The following is a 9,588-nucleotide window of genomic DNA, read 5'->3' as shown; positions in this document are numbered from 1 at the left end:
TTAAGCAGAATTCAAGACAGGACTAGGAATGTCTTTAGTGTCTGGTATGTTTTGTACTGACATTTTATCTTGCAAAGCCCTCATACATCTAAGAGTGGGCCAGCAGTTATCCATCAGGAAGGAAATGTCTGAAAGCAACATACTGGGTGGAAATAGTACCACTAGAAAGCATGTATCCAGCAGTCATGGATCACTGGTCAATTGTATGACCTCTTTGCCATCTTTTAGAACCTTTCAGTAGAAGTGAAGAATCTGCAAGACTAACTGGAGCTGGGGCTAGAGCACCATCTGCTGGACAAAAAGTCTGTTTGGTGGCCTTTTTATCATTAGCAGTGATATTTGTAATAGACATTTGCTATATGTTTATATGTACATACCCAAATAGTTACTGGAGCAGGCTGGACAAATTGTGTGCGAATGTTTGGGCACCCTTGGTCAAATTACTGCTTCTCAAAAGAAAATAAGTCAACATATAACATAATCAAACATAAAGGAATTCAGAAATATTCAGTAAATCCTCAAGCACTAACAAAAAACGCAGAAAGTCAAAATCTTCAGTTTGGATAGCAGTTTGAGAAAAATCACTGCTTGCAAATGCCTTCTGTAGCCAGCTAAGTCTTTCTATTCTCTTCCCCCAATATTCTTTATAGAACGCCTCTACCACTGAGATGTTCTTGGGTTGCCTTGCATGTACAGCTTGTTTAAGGTCTGTCAAGAAATGTTCTGTTCTTAGATAAGGAGAGTGTGGGGGTCATATCAAAAGCTTGTTTGTCTTTGTGGGTAGTCCATTGTGGATTTCGTGGCATTTGTTGGATCTTCATCTTCCTGTAAGAAGCCATCCTCTTTTCAGCTTTAGCCTTTAACAGAGGACTTGACATTTCATTGTAGGATTTGATGCTATTTTGTGGAATCTGATCTTTCCTCCTCCTGTGTGATATTGCCATGCCACTGGATAACACAAACCCAAAACATGATCCACCCACATGCTTTACAGTTGGCAAGTTGTCTTTTTCATGAAATGCTTTTTATCCCTTTTTTTTTCTTTGGTGATTGTCACTAAAGTTCTGTTTTGACTTCATCAGTCTACAGCACTTGTTTTAAATGCTCATCTGGCTTGTCTAATGTCCTGTAGCATACTTGATGCATTTAGTTTTGTGATTAGGTCACAGGTAAGGTTCTCATGACTTCCTCATGTTTGTACAAGCACCACTGCAGTGAAACTGTGACTCTGTTAAACAGTTTTGCAGGATCTTGGCAGACATGGGGGGGGGGGGGGGGAGGGTTCTTTGTCCAAGATTTCATCTTGACCACCTCATTTCTGCCCTTTCTTAATAACATTGCACTGTAAAAACTGCAAGTTGAAAATTCTTTAGCATCTTGCTATGGCCTTCCCCTGCCATAGTGGAGTCCATAGTTGCTGAGTGTTAGCACAAGGTTTTAAAAGTCAAAGAATTTATAAAGCTTCCTACTTGCAACTGGTGACACGCCTTTGAACGGCTTGGCTAATCAAGGCTTGAGAATTAAAAAAACAAAACCAAAAACCTTTTAACATTGGCTGTCCTAAATTTTGAACAAACCCCATTGATTTTTATTTATTTATATTATAGAGAGACAAAGTAACTGCACTAGGACTTAAAATACATTAGGCTGAAAATGTTTGATTAGCTACAGTGGCTGTGTTTACTACTTCTCAATTAAAAACAAACACCACACCCAAAGACAAAGGTGCCCAAACTTTGATGATTCAAACTCAACTTAGGCTGGATGTGAAATGCTACAGTACATATGTAAAGAATTTTAACAATGATCTACTAAAATGGGGTGGGTGGGAAGAAATCAGTTTTACCTGATAGTGTACTCTTTTTTTAACCTTCATTCAGGCTAGTAGAAGACAATTACAAATTTGTTGTTCACTACCTATAGCAGAATGCATTTATTTCCCCCTCAACAATAGATTGCATTCAACTCATGTATTCTGCTATAATGTACTTTTAGGTTTGAGCCACAGAGTAGATAACCTTTACCAAGTACCAACTTTAATTATACACTTGCTTAGTCATTCATTCTCATATATATGTAAAAATACAGTATGGCAAAGACATGTCCACACAGATAATTCCCTTTCTAAACACCAGTTTTTTCCAGTGAGCCTTCACATTTCAATTTATAGGCATCTTCTGTAGTAAAAATCTCAAGTCTTATAAAACCAAAGGTGAACCTATACAGCCTACTGCTGACTAGATTACACAAGTTGACAGGATATATGAAACACTCATTACAATAATCTCACTGTTTTAGGACAGTTAAAGTCAGAAATACAAAATGGCCAATTTCAGGTTTATTTTTAAACTAATCACAACTGGGGGTATATCCAGGATATATAAGGCCTTTTTATGTGACTGGCCAATCTATTGTCATTATGCAGCACAAAATGGAGTTTGGAAGCACGAGATAGCTGTTTTGCCATCTGAAGTGAACTCAGTACCATTTCTTTGTTTTAATGGAATGATGAGTACCTTAAAAAAATACAGTAGGAAGGCAGTGCAAACATGCTGCTCCATACCCAACATTGTAGATGAAGGTACAATAAAGAATACATCCCCAAAATACCAGATCCTATTTCATCATCTTAAAAACAACACGCAATAGCACCCTTAACGAATGGACAGCTGAGTAGTATGCTTTGGTTCATTTTATGTCATGTTACAGACAGCTGAGAGACTTTGCAATACTTTAAAACAGGGAAGTGGATCCAGTGTAAATTCATCCATTTTAGAGGTTACCGTTTTGCTATACTGGACAGGGTAAGCTGAAATGAGTTTATGGTTGGTCAGGCCCCAGTGCAAAGTTGTTTGAAAGTGTTGTAGTGTACTGGCTACAATACTGTCCAGGCTGCCACTGTGCCTCTCTAGAGCTCGTCAGCTGTGTGAGCCTTTCTAAAGGCATCTCCGGTCAGTTTTTCCTGAGCCTCCTTCATGCTGGCAACAACTACAGATGAGAGAGAGAGAGAGAGAGACAGAGACAGACACACACACACAGACAGGGGGGGGGGGGGTAATAGACAGAAAAATAAATAATCACTTTAGATTCCTGTCTACCACCTTGGCCTGACTAACAGTATTTAGGGCTTTGCCATCAGTACCTGGCTTAAACCCATGTGATCCAGGTAACAAGCCAAAAGATAAACAATACAGATGCTGCCTTCTCTGTTTGTCAATCAACATTCATAAACCGAAGAATACAAAATGTTGACAAATTAAGCAGATAAAAAGCTTGGCCAACTCTGAAGGACACCGACCCTCTGATATACTTGAGAAATAAAGTTACCATCATTGTCTTGTAACTATTATGATCCACCCCATCCATATTAAAAACACAATGTTTCTCTTTAAGGGTACTATCAGATATCCTAAAGCTTGGCTAAGAACAGCCAATGCAGACCTTGCACACACTTGTAGAATGTCATTTAACTAGTAGTCATGTGCTAAAAGCTAACACAGAGCCGGACAAATTCAATATCCCCAATCACAGAATATTGTCAAAAAGAAAAAGCCCCAGAATCTCATGAGGATTCCTTGATATTTCTCCAGGGACTGCATTTAGCCAGCAGAATCAAAACAAAACCAAAAGCTTGACAGATTCACAATGTTTACAAAGTACAAAGGAAACAGCACCCAAAGGGCAGCTGTGAAAGCAGAACTTCTAGTTTTAAATTACATATGCCACACACAATGACATTTCAGGAATATAACCCAACAGTGATACAAACAAGTTTGTTTAGACCCATACCATGATCTGCATTACTGTAGAAAAACTTGTAGTTAGGGTTTCCATTCTTGTTTGTAATCTCAGGATGGACTTTACCACTGGGATCTACAAGGGGGAAAACAAAAATCATGTTAGGTCCACACACACACACACACACACACACACACACACACACACACACACACACACACACACACACACACACACACACACACACACACACACACACACACACACACACACACACACACACACACTTCCAGCCTCCATGGATCTTTAGCCTGGAACACCTCAAACACATGACTACTGCTGGTAAACGATCACACCATAATTACATTAGTAAGAGCACAAGTGTGACAATTCCCCAAATTCAAACCTTTTGCTCTTGTGCAATGTGACTTCAAAGGTGTAGTTAGAATGCAAAGTGACTCATAGTACAACAGTGATTACTGATCTTAAGCAACACCTTGCTCCTGCATACTGAAATAATATAAAACAAATACTAAAAAAACCAAACACTGTATTAAATGTGTAATTTCTAGATTAAATAAGTGTGACATTTTATGTATACAAAAAGAAACATTTCTAAAGAAATAAAGTGAGATAGGGTCAGATGTCACTTTTTGATTCAAAAAGACCAATTCAACACACTAACAATAAATGCAATTTGTTGTGAAAATAATGCCATTAAAGAAGAAAAAACACTAAACCATTTCTTTACCAAGAAACAGTATTCGGGGAATATAGCCTCCATCAGGGTTGAAGTCCTCATCTTTTGGCTCCTCTTCATCCTTTAGATAAAATAATACATTTTGAACAAGGAAATGCTAATATGACAATGCACACATACATCACCTATATTTAATCCACCAACTTCATTAACAGAAGTCTGTCTAAGACATAGCTACTCCTTTCCCCACACTGAAACAGAAGCTACTTCTTTCCCCACACTGAAACAGATGCTGTCAGAAGTGTGTTCATAATCTGTTTTGAGATCACAAAGACTCTTTGCAAATCCCAACAGTTTCATTATAGAAATGTACTTTAATTGTGGGATGACACTGTATATGTGGAAAGTTTACTGAGTTCACAGTAAAGCTAATACAACTTGATGTAGTCCTTGACAGCAACAAGGACAGTGTGCTGCTTTTGCAAACTGGAATTTCCTGCACCCAAAAGGGGACAAAGAAAATCTGATAGCCTAGAGAGTACTGTGTGCTGAGATATCAGAAAGGTTTCACCTACTTGGCTCTCACAAAGGACTAGCTAACTGTACATTTCCCAGCCACATTACAGTACAGGTTATTAAAGAGGATTTTTCCATCACTTTCATCCATCAACCCATTTTGAACAACAGAATAATTGTTTATTTTTATATTACTATTATGATAACTTTTTTTTCCTGCATCAATCCAATAACAAAATCCTGCATTTGGATATTGCCGATATTGATACCATTAATTTTTCATTAAAATCTACTGTGGAGCTGTGGTTCAGTTATTTTCTTATTGGGGGTGAAACTTTTTTTTGGCTGTGTGTGAGATGTATTATATATGCTATATTTCACAGACATCATGCATGGATATGACAAATATTAAAGATATTAATATTAAAATAATATTTTAATATAAAAATTACAATACATTACTCAAATATTACAATTTCACACTTCTAAAACCAACACTACAGTTTGTCTGCATCTTTTCCTTATTAATGAATTTATAGGAATTCCACATCATCTTAATTCTGATCGCATAATTCTCCTTCTTGTGAATTTCAGTAGTAAATCACTGCCCTGCCCACAACACATACCACATACACCAGGCACAAGTGACCAGACAGACAGAGGATACCTGTATGGGTGTGTTCACTTGACCTCTGCTTAAAACCAACAGAAATGTAATATGATAACGATCACAAGATAGTTATTCTTTCTAGCCACAAATCTTTTTTTTTTTTAAATATCTATGGAGTGACTTAGCTGAAGCATCTTATTCAAATTTTCCAGCATAACTTAAAACTCAGCAAGCTGATGGATGCTTTTTCCACGTTGTCTGAATATACTAAAGACATAGAATAATTAACTTCATGAATTTAGAGGAGTGTGCTTTACTTGTTATTTTTTTTTATCCTATCCACCTCCATTTCTGAGGTTTCTGTTGCGCTTTCTCCTTTCCCCAACCCTGAACTTCCTTTACATCACAGCCAAACTGTAAACATGGTTTGTTATTTCAGAGGAGCAAGAAGTCATTATGATTCTTCACCATGTTAAGATATCCATCGTACTGACACCTAGTGGACTGGATGTTTCAGAGATTCTGTACCACATCAAATCAAATCAAATTTATATAGCACTTTTTACAACCGATGTCTCAAAGCAGCTTTACAAATGTCCAAGTCCAAGCCCCCAAGTGAGCAAGCCAAGGGTGACAGTGGCAAGGAAAAACTCCCTAGAGCATGAGGAAGAATCCTTGAGAGACCCAAGACTCAAAGGGGGGGTATCCTCCTCTGGCCGGAGTCGGCCTCCATGTTGGGGACCTGCTCTATGGAGCATAAACTGGTTAATTTAATAGCATTGCTGTGCTATTTTCAAGCAGGACTGAACACTGCTATCCAATCCGGCATTTTTTGCTGACATTGACCTGATTCCTATACATGGTCCCAGATTGGTGCCACCTCTATTTAGCATACTTTGTTAGCAGAGGATTCTCTAATGTAACATGAGAAGTAGACTGCATACAAATAGCCTTTAAGGTCCAGTATGGTCTCAGTGAATGAGAACTTTTACCAAAAAAGGCTTCATAGCCTATTAAAGAAAAACACTATAAATAAAGGAAACATTTTATAGTACTACTGATTGCAGTTGCTTTTGCTGTACTGCCATCATAACTTTAAAATCTTGATACATTTTATACAAATGGTCCTCCAGCAAAAGACATGGGATCTTTCTCTCACCATTCTAATTAGCCAATCGTTGACTTCCTGATGATTTCAAATCTCCATGTATATGAACTTTCCAATCAACACACCAGCCCATCTCTCAGATAATTCAAATCAAACTATTCTAATCTACACTATTCCAGCCTATTCTACACAAGTTCCAAGGTAAATCAAACAGTCAAGTGGACTCACTTTCATGATTTGAAGCACTTTTAGCTTGTATTTGTTAAGTGCCACAGAAACAAAGCGGCACATACCTAAATATGTAAATCCATATCTGTATTGGTACATAATCTAGACCAGATCAAATACATTCTGAAAAGGGAAAACTGATTTTACCATGTGTTCACATGCTTTATGTTTGGTTTTGACAATTTTAAAGGCTGCCGTGGCTTCACTTCAGTCTAAAACTGGTGTTGAATCCCCCACCCAACCCCCTAGTGACATTCTTCACAGCACAGTTCCAGCACAAACTTATTTTGTACTATATTCTGTTATCCTCTTTAAAATATTCATGTTGTTTAATATTCAGTAAGGAAAATGTCAACTGCTTTTTGCAGTTGTCAGAGCAATACTATAGGTTACTTTCTGTCCTACTGTGGATAGCCATGTAGGAACAGTAAGATTCGAACAATACTTCAAATTCTTACCTCCAAGTTAACCATGACAAAGTTGTGGGCCAACTCAGATATCTCCTTAGATTCAGCGAACTTGGGCTTAAGAGCTTAAGGGACACAAAGTTAGCAAAACATTCTGATTTTTAAGTTAAATTATGAATAAACATCCCATGCTACTAACACACTGGCATATAATAACAGGTAAAAGGCAGTGATATTTCTGACAAGCACACAATTAGAGGTAGTAACATACCTTTGCAGGCTCCACACCAGGTCTTGTGGATAATGACCATAACAGGTAGTCCACTGCACATGATGAGATATTACGTTACAAAGATCTATTTAAGATCTTTTCAAATCCATCTCTGTAACAAAAGAGCTTACAAAGTAGCTTATATTAATACTTTTTAGCAGGCTAGCTAACTACAGATAATTCGCACCTCGCTTCAGCCTCCTTTTTCCCGTCGTCCAGACTTCTCCAGTGTATATGGTCGCCAAATCCTACGAAAAGACAAGTTAGACAAGCTAGTTAGCTAGCTAACTGTATCAAGTAACTATATCTGCGCTCAATCAAACGTAACAATCAAAGGCGGGCTAACTAGCTAGCTTGCCAATGGAAAATTCTATGCACAAGTTAATAAATTAGCTGGTTAGATACATTTTGATAAACGGTCAAAACTAGCTACTTAGCTAACAAGTTAGATAGATAGCTAGCCACATTAAAATCATGTTGCTTCGCAAAAGTAGCTAGATACAGCATTTGTTCGTTAGCTAGGTATCTGACTTTACTTACTAGCTAGCGTTAGCTTGTTTCTTAGCTAGGTTTAAGTGCTCTTACTAGTAGCAGCAACAATTTAAGAAGGAACCAGTAGAAAAGACTAGCTAGCTATCTTAGCTAACCTAGCTAATCTGTCTAACTTGAAGACGTTATCGCTAGCTATCTTTAGTAGCCTGGTTAACGATATTGTATAAGTTACCCCTTCCATTTCCCTCAGCGGAAACTCCACCGAAATATGATGCGATGAAAACTGGTACAAATGACAGCAATGCGACGCTAAGAAAAGACGACTGCATTTTGATTCAGTCTTAGCATTGATGGGTTAATAACTAGCTTTATTGTCGGAGATGCACTGCGTCGGGTGCCCACACTAACCCAACCTCTGCGAATATACACTCACGCAGAATTACTGAGAATAGTGCGTGGGTAAGTCTGCCAGACGCGCCAATATTATCATCCTTTCACAAGATTTTGAAAAATGACAATCTTATCTAAAACGCTGAGGTGAATTATCTTTTATAAGATTGTTCTAAAAATGAAAAGATTCTAAAGCTATTCTATTTTTTGATGGTAAGAGATCTATAAAGGACCCCCAGATTTTCTTGTATACTTCCTACTAACACTACAGGATTTTCTCAGGAATGCTGTAGGATACAAGCTCATTTAGCCAGTGCCTAGTTCAGATTTCCAATTCACTAATATACATTTTTTGGAAGCTATACCAGCCAGAAATACAAAGAACTTCTTAAACTCAGAAAAACATTTAGGAAGTTCATGTCACCTAACACACCACTGGCATTCAGAAGAAATGTTTGTTATCGAATGTATGTATTCTATGTGCCATTAGATATGTTCAGTGTAGAATGTTAAACCGGATTTGCATGTTTTGTAGAAATCAGCACTGTCAGCATTCTTTCCAAAACTTTCTCCCAATCTGTAGGGTGATGGGTACGATTTAGACCCTTCTCCCATTTTTGTCTGAGTGCTGTTGTGTCATAGCTTGAAGAATTTGCCATAACTGTCATACATCGAAGAGATTATGGACATAGGGGAGGATATCTTCTGGAGTATAGACTCAAATTGGGAATTTTTTGGAAGCATCTGAAATAAAAACTAGAAGCTTTATCTTTCACCCAATGCCGAAGTTGTAAATATTTAACGATATTTTGGTTAGGTATGTAAAATATTTCTGAAATCTGCTTAAAACAAGTAAATTATTTGTTTACATAAAGATCCCCTATGGTCTTTATCCCTTTCTCCACCCAAGAGGTTAAAATACTATCTCTAATACCAACAGGTACAACGGGATTTTAAGAATGAGAAGGTGTCCTAAAAATAATAGATTTCTGTCCAATAAGTATATGAATTTTTTTCCCAGGCATAAAATGTGTTATGTATAAGAGGGTTTTTCAGTTGATCAGTTGGCCAGATGCAGCAGTCAAAATATGGTAGAGCTGAACACAATCCAAACAGTGGAGGTGACAC

General features: G+C 37.5%; 1 protein-coding gene across 1 annotated transcript; it reads right to left on the bottom strand.

The window, feature by feature from the left end:
• Positions 1-2,014: 2,014 nt before the first annotated feature.
• Positions 2,015-8,496, bottom strand: txndc12 (thioredoxin domain containing 12 (endoplasmic reticulum)). The gene is made up of 7 exons (XM_026998385.2): positions 8,303-8,496; positions 7,766-7,826; positions 7,579-7,631; positions 7,359-7,432; positions 4,490-4,559; positions 3,790-3,873; positions 2,015-2,988 (listed from the first exon to the last, which is right to left on the bottom strand). The coding sequence occupies exons 1-7, from the start codon at positions 8,397-8,399 to the stop codon at positions 2,909-2,911; spliced, it is 519 nt and encodes a 172-aa protein (XP_026854186.1). The 5' UTR covers positions 8,400-8,496; the 3' UTR covers positions 2,015-2,908.
• Between the last annotated feature and the right edge of the window lie 1,092 nt (positions 8,497-9,588).

This window comes from Electrophorus electricus, chromosome 18 (assembly GCF_013358815.1).
Source record: "Electrophorus electricus isolate fEleEle1 chromosome 18, fEleEle1.pri, whole genome shotgun sequence".
NCBI lineage: Eukaryota > Metazoa > Chordata > Actinopteri > Gymnotiformes > Gymnotidae > Electrophorus > Electrophorus electricus.
Note: the sequence above shows the minus strand (reverse complement) of the source record. Positions and strands in the feature narration are given on the sequence as shown.